This window comes from Pithys albifrons, chromosome Z (genome assembly GCF_047495875.1).
Source record: "Pithys albifrons albifrons isolate INPA30051 chromosome Z, PitAlb_v1, whole genome shotgun sequence".
Taxonomy (NCBI): domain Eukaryota; kingdom Metazoa; phylum Chordata; class Aves; order Passeriformes; family Thamnophilidae; genus Pithys; species Pithys albifrons.
In genome coordinates this window covers 49,840,660-49,858,460 of record NC_092497.1, presented here as the reverse complement: position 1 = coordinate 49,858,460, position 17,801 = coordinate 49,840,660, and the positions used below count along the sequence as shown (strand labels likewise).

The 17,801-nt window shown below is 47.8% G+C and overlaps 2 protein-coding genes across 2 annotated transcripts; one reads left to right on the top strand and one right to left on the bottom strand.

The window, feature by feature from the left end:
• Nucleotides 1–5,403: 5,403 nt before the first annotated feature.
• Nucleotides 5,404–11,087, bottom strand: THAP1 (THAP domain containing 1). The gene is made up of 3 exons (XM_071581322.1): nucleotides 10,861–11,087; nucleotides 10,360–10,555; nucleotides 5,404–7,595 (listed from the first exon to the last, which is right to left on the bottom strand). The coding sequence occupies exons 1-3, from the start codon at nucleotides 10,929–10,931 to the stop codon at nucleotides 7,128–7,130; spliced, it is 735 nt and encodes a 244-aa protein (XP_071437423.1). The 5' UTR covers nucleotides 10,932–11,087; the 3' UTR covers nucleotides 5,404–7,127.
• A 2,874-nt stretch (nucleotides 11,088–13,961) lies between these two features.
• On the top strand, nucleotides 13,962–16,515 carry LOC139684275 (transcription factor JunD-like). The gene has a single exon (XM_071580012.1). The coding sequence runs from the start codon at nucleotides 14,213–14,215 to the stop codon at nucleotides 15,500–15,502; it is 1,290 nt and encodes a 429-aa protein (XP_071436113.1). The 5' UTR covers nucleotides 13,962–14,212; the 3' UTR covers nucleotides 15,503–16,515.
• The last annotated feature ends 1,286 nt before the right edge of the window (nucleotides 16,516–17,801 follow it).

Genomic DNA, 17,801 nt, shown 5'->3' with positions numbered 1-17,801 from the left:
TCTGGGCCTGACAGCATCAACATCAGTGAACTGGTGAATGAAGAGTCTGATCCTATCAACACAATAAAAGAAGAAAGAAAGATACAAAAGGCAAGAAATCTTAACTGAGCTATGAAAGTGAGCAAGAAACTGAAACTGAGCTATGAAAGTGAAAGAAGCTTCCTTCTCTGCAGTGCCAGCTATCCCAAACCTGAAAGTGCAGGTGGAAGTCTTGGGATTTCTTAAGCCAAGAAGAAGATCCCTTCCTCTTAACATAAAAAAAAGTACAACTCTCAGAAATTGCTTCCATTCTGAGCCACAAGCCCTGGCTTCTGAAGGTAAAAATTTTCCCTTCTTTCTGCAAAAGACATGTGTAAGGACACTCCTGAAAAGAGATAGTGTGAGGGTGGGTTACTCACCCATGCAATGGAGGAGGGCCCAGAGGATATAGGCAAGAGTGGTGTGCTAAGGGAAAAATGTAAGGAAAACAACAGATTGTCATAAAGGAAGGTTAAATTATCTCGGCACAAGAGGGACCTTTGCTTTAGGAAAACAGCCACATCATTCAGTCATTGGGTTGCATAAACACCCTTCCCTGAATATAGTTAGTCAAGAGTAATGTTTTCATGAGCTAGCCAGACCAGTGTGGGAGGGTTGTCCGTATGTGACTCAGCCCAATAAAAAGTATAAAAACTAAACAACTCACAATATTGGCTGGAGGAGAGCAAGTGGCTTGATCTGGGTTTAACCTGCATATTCCTTCCCAGCAAGGCGGGACACACAATGTCATGACAGCAAGCATTTAGAATCCAGTAATGGGAATTTGTACAATACACTTGTATTGTGATTTTCCTGTATACAGCAATGGCTATTGTGCCAGAGCTGTGATTTCAGTGTATCGCTGTATCATTCTGCTAAAACAAAGTCCTGGATACACCTGCAAGAACTTGGTTGGAGGACAGTGGACTGTGGCTGAGGGCTGCAATATGACCCCAAGACCAAAGAAGAAACCATTACTGGAGGCAAGAACTCTTTTTTCCAGATTACTGTCCCAGGTCATTGAATTGAAGATATCCCAGTAGGAAGTCACAACATCTTTTATAGCCTCAAATACTGTAGCAATGGTACTTATAGAGATGACTGGTATAGTCTACACACCCTGAATCCTTAATGGTCACATCCAGTGATCATCATGGCTAAGGTTCATGAACAAAGATTTGGGAAGGGCTCTTTTTAGGTGAGGCACAGCATGCACAGAACTGGCCCCATCATTTAACTCCTAAGGTTCATCTGCCATGGCCGAGTGAACTTGGACAGTGACAGTGAAGTCCTCAGGACTAGAACCTACAGCCCCCAGTATTCCCAGGTGGTCTCCCATTCAAGTAGTAACCGAGGCAGACCCTGCTGAGCTTCTGAGATCTGATTGGATTGGGAGTCAGGGTGGCGTTTAACTGCCTTACATCCAATGAAACCTGAAAGGAAGTGCCTGCCTGCCTGATTTGCTCAAGTCCTTCATCAGTTTAAAAACAAAACAAATCAAAACAAATGAACAAACAAACCCCATCCCAATGATTGTCCAGATGGTATTCTCCACACTCCTCCTTAAGTAAAAGACCACTAGAATCAGTTAAGAGGCAGAGGACAATCACTTTTTCCAAGGTTCCAGGAACGTGTGAGCCCAGCTCTTACAATCTGTCTTCCTTGTACAACAGGATGAGACAGGTACAGGAGAACCAATGGATCAGTTCACACAACAAAAGGCTTGATATTAAATGCTAACTAAATAAAGTAATGGTAGCAGGACTGTAAAGTGACTTCACTGTCACTGTCCAGGCTCGCTCGGCCGTGGCAAATGAACCTCAGAACTTAAAGGGTGGAGCCAGTTCTGCGCACGCTGTGCCTCACCTAAAAAATCCACTGCGCAGGCTGGAAGGGCACACCCACATGGGGAGAGCCCTGCCCAAATCTTCATTTGCGAAGTTTGGCCATACATACAAGCAGGACTGTGGAGAGACTTAATTATTGCAATAATTAAATTATGACAATGTAATGTAACTATTCTCCAGAGGTATCCAACGTTTTCTTGTCAGTAACTTATTTAAATGTGGGTTTTTTTAAAATTCAGTAATATTGAAAATTACTTTCCTTGGCAACTGTTTCAAGATTTTCACAGAGGGTTAAACAGCAACTTCGCAACATATTTTTGCCCATTTTTGAACTCTTTCAGCCTATGCAACACTGGAATTGGGCCTTCTGCCCAATTTGCGCAATAAAATGCTGCTGTTCCATCAAAGATGTCTATACAAAGATAAAATTTCCATTGAAAACATTCAACAAACACCAAGAGAATTTTTTAAAAGCAATTACTGTCATACTTTTGAGTCACGTATCCTGTTTTTCTCTTTCTCATTTATAAACAAACCATTATCAGGGCAAAATATGGTAAATAACTTACTGTGCTTAAAACAGCAGGAGTGACATACCTGAACTTGGAGTCATCAACATGCTTCAGCAGATTGTGTTAGGGTTGTTAAAATTAGACCTCAACTTAAAACACCCCTTTCTACCCTGCCAAAGCCACCTGAGGAAGGTGTAGGCTGATGGGAAACAAATAAGCCTATAGACTAAAAACAAATCTCAGGAAAGAAAGAAAGAAAGAAGAAGGGCAACTAGGAATAACTGTCTGGGTCCAGAAAATCATGGAATGGGAGAAGTCTTTTGAAAAATATTTAGAAACTGCTGTGATTTTGGTTTTACCCAAGCTATTACTTTGCTTTCATTCTTCCAAAACTCAAACTGGGCTTTGCTTTGCACTTTCTTCAGCTGCAAGAGAACTCCTTCAAAATTCACACAGGGCACCTGTACCCTAAACTCTACATAGAGCTGAAGGAAAATGAAATCTCAGAAAGACAGATTTCTTGGACATCTTGGTTTTGTTACTTTGTTGCCACAGCTGTTAAGACCATTCTAGTGACAACACAGACAAGTTGGTAACTGGAAACACAGGAGAAGAAAGGCCACTGACAAAGGACTCCCTCACTACGACAAGAAATAGTCCAAGAATTTAGCTATTGAATTTTTTCCCCATAAAACATACCTCTGGGCTTCAACTGTCCAGTTAGCCAGGGAAATCTAATACTTTGCAGAGGTGTAAGGAGGGAAAAAAAGAAAACACTACACATAGGTCAGATACCTTGTTACAGCAAAGTGGAAATTGGGAAATCAGAGGAAAGCCAACCTTCTCTTTTTACAAGTGGCTCCTACCTGTTGAAGCATCAGCCCATTTAAAACCAAATCTCTCTGTCCATAATTTAAGGATGGAGCATTTTTGCCTATTCCACTACTTTCTACCTTCATTGAATTGTTTCCTTGATAAAACAGGCTTCTGTGAAGTACATTTAAACAAATGTCAGCTATTTCATGCACAGTTGAACAACCACATGTCATTCTACAATTCCCACCTCTGCTTTTCAACTCCCAATCAGTTATTTTCAGAGATGTTTACAAAATTGCTGCTGTTGTGCAGGTACTAGTTGAGGCCAATGCAAACAGTAAGTGATGCAGTCCTCTTTTACAGATGATCGTGTGGATGTACCAGATCCCACTTCAGAAAAAGAAGAGGAATTTTTAGCACATGCTTGGGGAACGTATTGTGTTTGTTAGCTAGAATTCTTTTCCTAGCCTGGCCAGCAGCAGATAGCCTTCATCTTCTCTTTCTATACTGCTACCAACAAGAGAGACTGTGGTATAGACAGGAACAGTGCGCAGTGCATGAAAAGTCAACTGCTAAAAGACAATCAGGTGTTTCTGTGCCAACCTTTTTTCCCCACTTCAGAGCTCTGTGATACTGACAGCACTCACTGGTCTAGTAAAGTCCACACCTAGCCATAACATGACTGCATCACCAGTTAACAAGACTAAAGAAAAGCAAAAAGCTCCCGCAGGAGAAATTCAAGTCTATTATCAGAATGGACTGCATGTGTTCTCAAAAAAATCCTCAGCAATAGGAAAGGAAGAGTCAGCAAATGGGCGCCAGTCCCCTCTTCAACGTGGTGCTTCTGAAACCCTGCAGGGGAGCAATAATAACCCCTTTCAATGGAAAAAACATTTACTTGAGTCAGCCATTAAACCAATTTCCCCAACAAAAAGAGCTTAAACACACAAGAACTCCACACATCAGCCATCTATCAGCACACCTGAAATTTACCTTGCAGACTTAGTTTTGTTGTGCTGTTTTCACGGAAGCTTATGAAGCTAAAACACCCGAAGGAAGAGCCCAACAATTACAGCAGCCACAGCATAACAGGGCAGGGGGAAACAGGGATGTTTGGCCAGGGGAGAAGGAAACAGTGTTGAACATTAAGAGTATGAAGTTATCCTTATATTTTCAGAAGCAGTTGCCCTAAGGCAACAATTTATTGGACACAGAGAGGATTACGTTCTCATCATGCTCCTCTCTTGGCCTTGTCTTTTCTTCTTATCAGATGTGGTAGTGCTGGCTTTCCTCTGCCTCTTCACGACAAGCCAAACCTGCTGTTTTAGTGAGCCGAAATGCCCCACAGAAAGGTGCAACTTGCACTAGACCTGGTGGACATAGGAAGGGTGACAGTGGAAGGATAGAATCAAATGTCAGGGGGTAGAGGCAGGAGGCAGGAACACCACAGGGCCATGGTATTGCAGCAACCCACTGCTTCAGGGACCCCTCAAGAAGGATTTTATCCCTTCATATCATATGGTCTTTACTAGTTTTTAATCAGAACTGTACTAACTTTGTATTTTGTATGAATTTTTTATTTTAGCTTTGACCTTAGTTTGCCAGTGATCTTCACCATGCATAGGGTTAGACAAAGAGGTATTTAACCCTGTAAGCTGTAAGCTCAACTTTAATAAATAAACCCAAACCTTGTTTAGATTAAAGGCTACGCAGTAAGACATAAATCAGAAAGCCTGTCTAGGTTGAAGCTTGAAGCTGTAATATTGTTTAGTTAAAAGGAAATACAGGCCTGCAGAGATAAGAGCAGCCCATTAGATCTGTTAAAAGTCACCCTAAATATACTGCTTAGCTTTGGGGAGGCGTTATCAGTTGTAACCAAGTCTATAAACCTGGAAACACAAAAGTCTTCTTCAACATGTCTTTGGTGGAATTATCCCCCATGTTCCCAGCACTGAACAAAAGGAAGAATTTTTTTTTGTTCTATTCTATTGAATTTGATTGTTCCTTAACTCACCACCATGCCCCAGGAAGTCACACTTGAAATTCCTGGAGACTAAGAGGAGAGGGTATTTCGCAAAGAAAACAGATGCAATCTGCTATCTGGTCACACTTGCCAACAGTTGTTTAAATGTCTTTCCCTTGTCACTTTTGAATTTTAGCAATTTCAAGTTTATTCCAAGCATAAAGTGTAACAGTAAAAAGACTTCGGCACACTATGAGAAAAATCCAACACTTAAACCAGGAAAAAAACACAAACTGTCATGACAGTTTTGTCAAAATCTTGGGGAAAAGAGAAGAGAGAGTAATTAAAAATCTAACACACCATTTGTTCTTTTAATTTTTAATGAGGTATAATAAATGTACACAAAGGAAGCATCAGCATTTTTATTCACTTTAAACGTATGAAATGATGGGAAAAATAGACACATGGCATGAGTGAGGTCAGAAGTATCAAGACTGGTTTGAAACATTTCAAAATGTCATGCTAACAGGGTATTAAGAGAAGCTTTAAAGCCATCATGAACAAGGCTTGCTTAACATCAGAGCTGGAATCCACACTGCACACAAGTTCAACACAGACTGAGAAAAGCAATTTTCCTCACGCCTAGTATATCCAGGAATTTGAGCTGTGAAGTCTATAATAGGGATAGAAAGATGCAATCTTCTCTGATTTAGGACAAGTTCGTTGACTAAATAAATTATTAGAAAGTAAGTGCAAACTGCTGCACTACTTTGTCATGCTAAATCTATTTCTTGAAAGAGTCTTAATAAGGCTGAAGGAGAGGCAGCAGCATTTGAGATATTATAAACCAGTCTAGCACCAAGCAACTCCAAAATCCAATTCCCCAATTGCCTTTTGTTGGATGCCTTTTGGGAAGTGAAAAAGAGGAAAGTAAGGAAATCACAGTATACTGCAAAGAAAGTCATAAATGTCTGACTCTCTGGATAAGGTAAAAACCTTCACTTCCTGAAGCTACACACTGTTCATATGTGACTTAAATGCAACAATTTCAAACATGAGGACAACACTCTACCCATTACAGTGTTTATGGAAACATGACACTACAACATACGGGGGACTGTATATTACCAGGATTCTCCTGCAAAGCAGTCACCATGAACAGTACATTGCTCTCTTGATCCTGTCTACACTGCAGTAACATATATGTTCAGTTCAGTCCTGCATTTCAGGAGTGTTTTTAAGTGCCCTCAAAACAAAAGCTGCTTCTACAACTCTCGTCAGCTATGCTAATGAATTCTTCTTATTGCCCCCAAAACACACACATGATGAACAGCTACTCCAAAAGAAGAGACTCATTTACATACCTCATCCAAAGGGATCCAGAAATTAGACTTTTCGCAGTGCTTCAAATGTATAGCAAACTGAGATTGGAACTTTTCCCAGACTGAAATATGTATCTTACCTATCTTTCTGCAGCACTTGTTAACCACTTGCAGATGTTGTTAGCTGACCTAATTCTGCTCTTTCTAAAATCAGAGAAAACTTCTTACTGGCAGATTACCAAAGCCTATGTTAAACTCCTTGACAAAGCACCAGGCGTACAACCACCTCAACATCACTCTCAGCCAGATTCAGTTCCCATCCCCTGTAAGCATAAGACAGACATTGCAAAAAAAACCCACAAAACACCACCTCCTCCTAGGTGTTTTCAACCTTGCATTCTTTCCTTCTGTAAAGCAATTCAGATTTTGTAAATTAACTGCATTTTCTAATTCTAAGATATGTGCATCTTCAATGTATTAAATGTGACTCAAACTGAAATGACAACAGGGAAAAAATATTATCTCATTTGTATGACTGCTTATTTACTGGTTTAGAATTCTGGAGAGTCTTACATACAGAATTAGAAAGAATTTAGTTTTGAAACTAAATTTCTTGGCCTACCAAAATGAAAACTGATGTTCATGACTTCTAGGCAGGTACTTCTACAACTTCAAAATAGTCATTAGGCAGAATCACATAGCCTTTTCCTGCCAGTATGTCTTTTTCTTCCTGAAACTGAAGAACCTCTCTCAGTTTTTCAATCTGTCTTTCCTGACGTCGGCATCGCTGTTGTGCTGTCTTGAGCTTCTTCCGCAGTTTTTCAACTTGCTCCTCCAGTTGTTGAATTCTTTTTCGCTGGTGAACTGTATCCTCCACAGTATAGTTATGATCACAAAAAACAGCCAGATTGCTAGGGGTCTGGAGAGGAGGCATCAGTAATCCAATACTTGGGTCTACAAATCTGGCATCTATTTGAGACAAATGAAAAGAAGAAGTTGATGGAGATGGTGGTAGCACTGGAGCTGCTGGTGGTGGCGGCGGTGGTGGAGGTGGTGGCGGTGGTGGCAGCGGAGGAGGTGGTAGTGGATCTTCGGGCTGTTCTGTGAGTTCTTCAGACTAGAAGGAACAAGGAAAAAAAGTAATTTTCATGCTTAACATTGCTTACAACACAACTCCCTTACTACCGCCTGAGAATAACATAAAAAACTAGGATTTGAACCAACAAAATAAATGTAAAAGCCTATCTTTTCAAATCTAACAGAAAGTTCCAGGCCTGCTTTGTCTGGCTTCTCAACTGTGGATATTTATAAGCAGCTTGATTTTGCGGGCTCTTTGAAACTCAGGCCATTGATGGCTCAAGTAGGTAAAAAAGTGAATAATGTAGCCATTACTCTTATTTGAAGACAAAGGTCAAACATGTATCCACAACTGGCTAAGAAGCAAGAACGCAGGCTGCAGTTCCATAGGCTGGAGTTTGGATAACATAGTAACCATGACATTGCTACCATGGCATTCCCCTTCGTCTCCCGCTTTTCCTTCAGCGCCTTACCCCCTGTATAACTGAACCTATCAGCTAACAATCAAAAACACAGCAGAAGCAGAGGTGGAATAAGGAGCAACTACTAAGGGGGCTGATAAGCTAGCAGAGCAGAGGGGTGGACACAAGTAAGGCCTGTCTTCTCAGCTGGAAGGGTCTCTGTCACTGGTTTTGGGCTGCTGTATAGGGGTTTGGTTTCAGGAGACATGATGAACCAAAATAAACAGCTGTTCAACAGCAAAGCAGCCTTCTCATCCTTGGTAATTATTCTTTGTAGAAACTTGGCTGCTAAGATGACAGAAAGCTATTCACTCTATCACCATCACTGCAGAAATCTTTTGTCCATTACTAAAATACAACACCAGATATGACTTACACCTGTCCTAATACATGGAAAAACTGAGAATCATAGATTGAATGGTTTGGTTTGGAAGAGACCCTAAAGATCATCCAGCCATGGGCAGGACACCTTCCACTAGACCATTTGCTCAAAGACACATCCTATCTGCCTTTGAACATTGCCAGAGATGGGGCATCCACAGCTTCTCTGGGTAACCTGTTCCAGTGCCTCACCACCTTCACAACAGAAATTTTTTACCTAATATCTAATCTAAACCCGCCCTCTTTCAGTTTAAGGCCATTTCCCCTTGATCTGTCACTACATGCCCTTGGAGAAAGTCCTTTTCCAGACTTCTTGTAGGTCCCCTTTAGGTACTGGAATATTGCTCCACACAACCTTCTCTTCTCCAGGATGAACAGTCCCAACTTTCTCAGCCTGTCTTTGCAGGACAGGTGCTCCATCCCTCTGATGATCTTTGTGGCCTCCTCTGGGCTATGTCTTTCTTAAGTTGCAGCCCCCCAGAGCTGGATGCAGTGTTACAGGTGGGGTCTCACCAGAGTACTGCAGAGGGACAGAATCACTTCTCTCGACCCGCTGGCCACACTGCTTTTAACGCATACCAAGATATGGCTGGTCTTGTGGGCTGCAAGCACATACTGCCCAGTCATGTTGAGAAACAGGACTGCATGGCTGGCAGATAGGATTAAGGGAGAAGCATGGTTCTCTCCCTTTTGGCAGCAGCAAAACATCAATTGGCTCAATGTTACTGAAGGTTTTTTTGCAGATAAAACTGCAGTTTTTATCACATTGCTCTTGATAGGTTCACTTGTATGCTTCAGGACAACACAGATCCCTCACCACTAGAGTATAGGCCGGAGCAGAGAATCAGATTTTTCCTTCCACAAAGGAATGCAGTATAATTCAGAAAAGCTTCTGTGCTCATGATCATTAAAAAAGTACTGTTCAAACAAAAGAGCTTGTGTATTTCCTGTTAAAAAGAAAGCCTAAGACATTCTCAGTTAAAGAGGCACTGAAACAATTTTCTACCTACCCACCTGTTGCCAATATTATTATTACACAGAAAAGCGTAAGGACGGGGAAATGTTGATTTTAAGAAAAGACAACAATCCTCACCATCTAAATGTCACACTGATGAGATCTGAAGTCACTAACTTCCTTGACTTAACATTCTCTACTTTACCACTTCCTCAACAGCAGAGTGACAAGAGATCAAATATTTTATATCCTTTATAGGAGTTAAGAATCAATCTTTTCCACTCTTGTCTCACATCTATTTCATCAAGAAGGAAGGACCCATAACTGACTTGCATCTCACAGTAAACTGCTTTTGTGGCATAGTGAAGGCAAGAACATGTCACACAGGAGACTCTACCATCAGAAGTCAGGGACCAGTCTGGCTTTTGACTACAAGCTTAAGGCAAGACAGAGGTGGTATCCAGAGAGATGGACAGCAGGTGCAAATAAGTTTCTGTCCTTAAACTCTGCAAATCCAGAGGACAGAGCCCTTTTGAGAGGACAGTCAACCTTCTTAATTAATATCCATCATCTCTACAATGCTAGCAGTAGCCATCAGCTATGGTAGAAAGAGCACTGTGACATTTGCAAGCACTCTTGAAGGCTCTAACTCCAAATACGCCAAAAGTACTGCTAAACAACTTAACTACAGGGCAGTATCTTCTTCTTTTCGTGCCACTTCATTTAATTCAGCACATGGATGCTGAATTAAATGGACATATGAGGAGCTCAGAGGTCCCACCTGCCTGTACAGCGCTGTCTGTGCTCCAAAGCCCGGGACAGCCCACACCTCTGCTCTTGTCAGCGCCAACGAGAACAGCTGCTGGACACGTTCCGGCCCCCATAGCCCTGCTGGTGCCCCCCGGTGCTTCCCAGCCCGCATCGCCTCCCCGCTCCATGCCCTGCCACATGGCACCAGTAACACACGCGCGCACCGGCACCTTCGGCCACGGGTGCTTCGGGTTTACCTTTACACCGGGTTCGGTGTAACAAAATATTGTGGGCACAGCATTCTCCTTTAGGAGCTTGTTATTGCATTCCCTCTTAAAGCAATCGGGGGTAAAGTGTTCTGAGCAAATGCTGCTGTACTTGGTCGGCTTGAAGTTTTTCCTCTTAACAGCAGCTTCCCACTTTTTGCAAAGATCAGGTCTTGTAAGAGGAAACCTGCAAGTAAGAGGCACTTTCAGCGTTTCTGGAAAGCTTTGTAAGGCTCCCGGGGGGTCCCGGCCTGCCCCCCGCGGGAGCTCCCAGCTCTCTCCCGCTCTGAAACGGGCGGCTCAGAGGGTGCTGTCCCTCGGCTTTCCCCGAGGCTGTCCGGACGGACGGACGGACGGACGGACACAGGGACGGAGAACCCCAGCAGTGCTCCCGCCTGTGCGCGCGCACTCCCACCGCCCTCCCCGCGCGCGCCCACCCCCGCGGCGGCCCGGCCCCGCCCCGCTCCGCCCCGCCCCTTGCCGCGCGCTCACTTGTGGAAGGAGATGGGCTTCTCTTTGTCGTATCGGTTCCGGCAGCGGTAGGCGGAACACGACTGCACCATCCCGCCCAGCCCCGCTCCCGCGCGGCCTTAGAGGGCACGGGCGAGCCAGCGAGGCGCCGCGAACTCACCGCCGGGCGCCCATGCCCCTCCCGACCCCGCGGCCCCCCCCCGCCCTTGACCCTCCGGAGAGGGACGGGAACGGGACGCGCGGCCTCTCCCAACTCCAAGATGGCGGCGCCAGCTTCAGCGCAAAGTCTCGCGGTAGCAGCGCGCGCCGCGCTCCGCCCACTGGCAGGTCGGTCCTTGGGGCGGGGGCGGAGCTTTCCCCGACGCGGCCGCCAATCGCACCGCCCCCTGCGCCACGCGCCGCCCTAGCGTCACAGCTGGGCAGCGCCACACCCTGCCCGTCATCCACGGCTGGGCAGGGACACCCGCCCCCACCCGCCTCCACAGCCGGGCAGCGCCACACCCTGCCCGTCATCCACAGCTGGGCAGGGACACCCGCCCCCACCCGCCTCCACAGCCGGGCAGCGCGACACCCTGCCCGCAGCCACAGCTGGGCAGCGCTTTCCGCCCCTCTGGGCACTGCTTTCGCCCCATCCACATCTGGGCGGCGCTGTCCGCCCCACCGGGGACAAGCCCGGGCCGAGGGCCACAGAGGCCGTGCCTGCATGGACGGAGACCCGTCAGGGGCTGCTCCGCCCTCTCCATGCCCGGAACCCTGGCCGGAGATAGTGGACCCTGGCCGGGGATGGTCCCCTGCCGGCAGGCCGGGCTGAGGGTGAATGTGCACGTTGCGGCTGCCTCAGGACCAGGGATAAGTTGGCGCTGCGAGCCCCACGGGATGCTCTTACTGTCCTTGGAGGAAAAAAAAAGAAAAGAAAAAACCAAGGAAAAAGTAAAAAGGGCAGGCAGGGGAAGAGCAAAAGGAAAAAATAAAACAATACAAAGACCACATAACACACCTTTGCATTAAGAATGTGAAAAACAACTCTCTGTCACTCACCTAAACTTGGTTTGCAGGTGTATTGTCAAATACTAGATAGAGATCTCAAAAATCGGTCTATTGTTAAAAATAAGTTTATTTCAAGCAGGTTTCACATGGTATCATTCTGTAGGCTCACCTTCCAGCTCCACATTAGATCAGTGACTGAGGCCATCCTACGAAAGTGACAAAGAGGTTTTTTACAGGACTGACAAAGGAACCTCCCTTTAGTGTGATCGCAGTATGTGTCAGGTATCATCTAGAATTCTCTGACAATGACCCCCAACCCAAGTGAATGTCCACAGCTTTTTTTCTGACTCCACCCAGGTCATAATTTTCTCCTCAGCCTACTCTCTCCCTCTGCACTTTGTAAAAGAAAGAAGAGCAGGTGTACTGGCTTGAACTTGGAGGTTGCAGCTTCTCAGCCTAGACAGTCCTCTTTGCCTGGATGAGAGGGCACCAGTCACTGCCATTTGCCCAGCCAGGAATATGACTGCAAGGCCCATACAGCAAGCAGCTTCAGCAGTACTTCCACAAAGCCACTCATATTAGCTATTTTCAGTACACAGTGTTGGCTGAGCACTGCTAGCTTGGCTCCTCTCTTGCTAGGTCAGCCAGGAGACAAGGAAACAAAAATAAGCTCTTTCTAGCACCACCTTCCTCACCAAGAAAAACATGCTTACTCCTCCCCTATCCATGTGAATGCCCCTGTTTCTGGCCTTTGCCTGATGGCTTCCTTCTCCCTGAAGTCCTGCTGCTGCCCATTATCTAGGCAGTGATTCTGCCACAGCTTCCTGTACCAACAGAGCTGGCCTGCCCAAGGCCCAGGTTCACCAGCCTGGGCAGAGTCCTGCAGCACAGTAGCAGGGCAGACACCACAGATTGGACCCATTGACACAAACAGGCAAGGCACCATGATGAAGCACGTACGAGGTCCACCCAGGTAGCTCAGGCAGGAGCAGCAGGAGATGGTGCCAGGAATAGAACTGGAAACACAGGTCCAAGGTTCACCCAGAACATGGAGCTGGAAAGAGGAACACCTGCAACATTGCTGGGCAGGGACTGAAGGTGCTGGACTGAGATGAAATGGAGTTCCTGCCCCATAAGCATGGTGTGTAGCTGGGTGACCCCAAAGTACTTGAGTCAAGGTCATCAACACCTCAGTCAGTGCACCTAGACTCCAGTAATTCTATGGATATCAAGTGGAATTCTGAGGCAAAATCCTTCCAGACTTGACACCAGTATCTCTGCCTCCTCTGCCAATCTAGGCACAGTGAAGGCACATTGTGGTTGTTCAGACTGTGGGGCTAACAGCAGAGCTCAGGAGCTTTGCTGGAACCCTGGAGGAATAGGCACTTGGTCTTGATGTGTAGTGAGAAAAAACCTTGGGAGAAACCATGAGTAGATTGCAGAAGAGAGATACCTAACTGAGGGCGTTCTAGGGGATCCCACCACAGGTGAAGAGATCCAGTGCCTGTGCAGATGAGCCACTGAGGCCCTCTGTCAGCAACTGGATTTTAAAGACTTGAGAGCTTTCACTAGCTCTGTCAGAATCACATTGGTATCCTGAAGGAAAAGGGATTTGGAAAAGACTGTGTGCAAAGAAATTTCCTCATCCCATAAGAATTGCAGGGAGTTGGAGAGGGGCAGAGGCAATTGTTTTAAGCTAAATAAATACCACCTCTAAACTGAAAAACTTTTTTCGCATTTCAGTAAGGTTGAAAATGCTGAAAATATGCCTAAGCTCTTTCAAACCCTTTTTTCAAACGATTTTTTTCTGAGGAAAACTACATCAAATCTATCTTCTCCTTCCGAGAGACTTTTGGATGGACAAGTCGGCATGTGCCCTGATGGCCAAGTTTTTCCGCGGCAGAGTCCACTGCTCGCGTTGTCGGGAGTCCTTAATCCTCGACACCTGCACTATCCTATTGTGTGCCCATCCATGACAGTCCCAACTCACGAGCACCCACCCACAACTGCAGCCACGCGTGGCCCTTGCTCGCTTTCCCCCTGCAGGACCCGTGCCCTGGGCTGGAGTGATGCCTCTGGGGAACCCCGGCGGTGCCTCTTCGCATCGCAGCGGTGGGGCGAGTTTCCGAGGGGGAGGAGCAGCACGAGCTCCCCACGGACACCCTACCGGGAAGGGTTCCGCGCACGCCCGGCGGGCGGGGAGAGGGAGCGGCGGAGGCAGCAGAGAGGCGGCGACGGGGCGGGCAGCGGGCCCGGGGCGTGGCGCGGGTCCGGCGGCGCCGGGAGGCGGCTCAGTCCCCGCTGCCAACCGAGGGCGGCCGGCCCCGCGGAGCGCAGCCCGGCCCGCCCCACGCCGAAGCCGCCGCCGGCCAGCAAGGGCGGCAGCATGAGCGGCGGGCGTAGCGGGCGATCCGCCGTGAAGATGGAGGCGCCGTTTTACCCCGAGGAAGGACTGGAGCTGCTGCCCGACTTTGTTCCGCTGCCGGGTTTCGGTACCGCCGGGGGACCTGGAGCCGATGCGGCGGCGGCGGCGGGGCAGAAGCTGCTGCTGGGCGCCGGGAAGAAGCGAGATCTGGCCGCCGCCGCCGCCCCCGCGCCGCTACCGGGGCCCTTCACCCTGCGCCCGCCCGCCGGCGCCCGCAGCAGCGTGGCCGCTCTGCGCCTGCTGCCGCCGCCCGCCGCCGCCCCGCCGCCCACCGCGGGCTCTGCCGAGCCGGGCAGCGGCGGCGGGGCGGCGGCCGCCCGCGGGGGCCCGGAGGCCGCGCTCGGGTCGGCTGCGGAGCTGCCACTGCTGAAGCTGCCGCCGGCCGCCGACCTGGAGCAGCTGCTGATCCAGGGCGGCGCGGGACTGGGCGCGGGCAGCCCGGGACCGGCGGCGCCCGGGGCGGGGAGCGGCGGGGCGGCGGCGGCGGGGCCGTTCCTCTACCGGCAGCCAGTGACGCAGGAGCAGGAGGGTTTCGCCGACGGCTTCGTCAAGGCCCTGGCCGACCTGCACAAGCAGAACCAGCTCCTGGCGGCGCCGCCGCCGCTCTCGGCGCCGGGACCCTGCTGCACCTCCCGCGCGGGGCCGCCGGGAGCCTCCGCCGCTGCCGCCGCCGATCCTCCGGCGGTCTACACCAACTTGAGCGGCTTCAACCCCGCGGGGCCGCTGAGTCCCTCGGGCAGTGCCTACCCGACCGCCTCCGCCCCGCAGCCGCCGGGCCTGGCCTTCGGGGCGGCGGGTCTGGGGAGTGGGCGGCTGCCGCCGGCGCGGCCCCTGGAGGAGCCGCAGACGGTGCCCGAGGTGCCGCCGTCGGCGGGCGGGGAGGGCGGCAGCAGCGCGCCGACGCCGCCGTCGCTGTCGCCGCTGGACGCGGAGAGCCAGGAGCGGCTGAAGGCAGAGCGCAAGCGGCTGCGGAACCGCATCGCCGCCTCCAAGTGCCGCCGGCGGAAGCTGGAGCGCATCGCCCGACTGGAGGAGAAGGTGAAGGCACTCAAGGGGCAGAACGCCGAGCTGGCCGCCACCGCCAACCTCCTCCGCGCCCAGGTCACGCAGCTGCAGGGCCGCGTCCGCAGCCACCTCTCCTCCGGCTGCCACATCAACGCCGCTGGGCATCCTCCACCCCACGCCGCCACCCAGCCGAGGGAGGCTCCCCCCGAGACGGCGGCCGCCGCGCCGGAGACCAGCGCTTGCTGAGGAGGGACACCCCGCCGGCCCCGTCCCGCCCGGCGGCACCGCGGGGGCAAGGTGCGCGCCCGCCGCCGCCCTTCTGCTGTTATTATTTTTATTATTATTATTAATTATTATTATTTATTTGCGCCCGGAGGAGGCGTTTTTGCGGGAGCCGGGTGTTGCTAAGCCTTTCACCGAGGTCTGTCGATGTCGCATTCAGCAGCGAGGGTCTCCGTGGGTGGTTCTGGGGCAGGTGGTTGTTATTTTTCAGTGAAGTACTTGAGGTCTATAGAGATTTCGGAAAATAAGAAAATTACTGTTTACAGAAAGATTCAACTTTATTTTCATGGGGGATATAAAACGTGCGTTTCCTAATACACCTTATTGAACTGTATAGCAATGGATAAGCTTTTCAGACTTAAAAAAAGTAGCCAGAATCGTACCTTTTGAAAAGATGTGCGTGTGTGTGTATATATATATATATATATTTAAAACATAATATGGCTATGTATATTTTCTTGGTATTGATAAAGAATGTTTTTTAAAATACTGTCTTTCTCTAGAGCTTTAATTTGCCATTGAGAGTTAACACAGCTGTGTGAGTGCTCTTGCACTTACATGGCTTTGATTTTTAAAATCAAACCCTGGAGGGAAATGATTTTTGTTGTAAATCTTAAGCAGGATGAAATGCATTGCTGACTCAGTCATATAAAAATACTTTTCTAAACTGTACGCTCCATATTTTTTGTGCCAGTGCAAACTTGGGGCATTGATAGCTATTTATTGAAACTTGAACATTTTGGACGTTGCCCAGATATTATTTTTCTAGATAACACGTTAGTAGAGAAAATGGTTACTTTGGCAAGAAGAGCTTTACTTTTTTTTTTCTTCACTTGTGTACATTCCAGTAGTGTTTGCTCTTTATGTAGTATAGTAACCATTCAGTGCTATACAGAAAAGGGCTCAGGTTTTGGGTGGGTTAGCTGTAAAGGTGATAATTCCATTGTATTCTGTTTGAATAAATCACAGAAATCTTATGGAGAAGTAGATTTATTTTGCAGTAGAAGTCTGTGTATCTTGCTTCTTGGTCTACTTTGTTGTAAAGAAACTTTCTGCAATACTCCAGAGACAGAAGGAGCACTAGAATGTGAAATGTTTTTCTGGTTGGGAAGAATTGGTGTGATTTATTTCTTTGTCAAGAATTTACTACTAGAAGAGTATAGCAAAGGAACTGTTTCCTCTGATTAGACATAATCCTCAATAAGTTTTTGAAAGCTTTAGGTCCCTTGCTTGGTACCGCTGCCTCTCGCTTCTGCTCCACCTGTGTATTTTGAGCATAGCTGCCGAGCCCTGTACAGACGTGGTGCAGTGGGAAGGGTCTGTCAGAGTGTGGCGGTCACACCACCAGAAGCCCCTCGGTGCGGAGGCCGCGGGCCGGCCCTGCCGCTAGGGGAGGGCAGGGCTTCTCCTGAGCAGATCCAGCTGCAGTGCGGGGCCCTCTCCGCTCCTTGAAACTGTGCTAAAAACTCTGCTTCAACTCAGAGGCCAATATTATGTGGGGATATGTCTGTGCCAGCTGGTGAAAATGGGGAACTGTATGAGGACCCAAGGGGGCATAGACATCTTTAGGTGTACAGGAATTGCTCAGATATGTTAAAGCCACTCAGAAGCTGGTAAATCTCTTAACTTCTTCAGAAGGCTACACTTGATGATTTGAAACTCAAGAAGAATGGGATAGACTCACATTTTTTCATTACTGGGGATACGTGAGTGCTATCTTTTCAGAAATTTGAGCTGCAGCAATCAAGTGTATGAGCTTTTTCTTTTCGTTCTTGGCACACGTGTGAAATGACATGACAATACATAGTAATTATATTATTGTAGCTGAGATGCTCTGAGGATATTTCTTTTCTTAATGCATATGCAAATTAGGTAGAAGCCATATTAATCATTGTATAACTGTTAAATCATGTCACCAGAGCCTTTTTCGGTGGTTGAAATAATTGCTTGTAACAGTACCTTCTGCTGTTAGAAGTACTAATGAGCAGATAAAAAATGTTTTGATCTAACACACGTTTAAAGACTTCTAAGGGCATTCTGAACCATGCAGCATACAATCTGTAGCACTGCCGGTTATGTAATAACTGGGTGAAAAATAGGTTTTTACTTGATGGTAGTCCTCACCCTCCATCGGCAAAGATGCTGCAAGACTGAAGAAACAGATAAAGACTTTTCCTTCCCCGTAATCATAACACACTTTCCCTAGTGAGAGAGGTAATGCTGCTTGGTAGATGTGAGATGCTTTACTGTATATGTAGCAAGG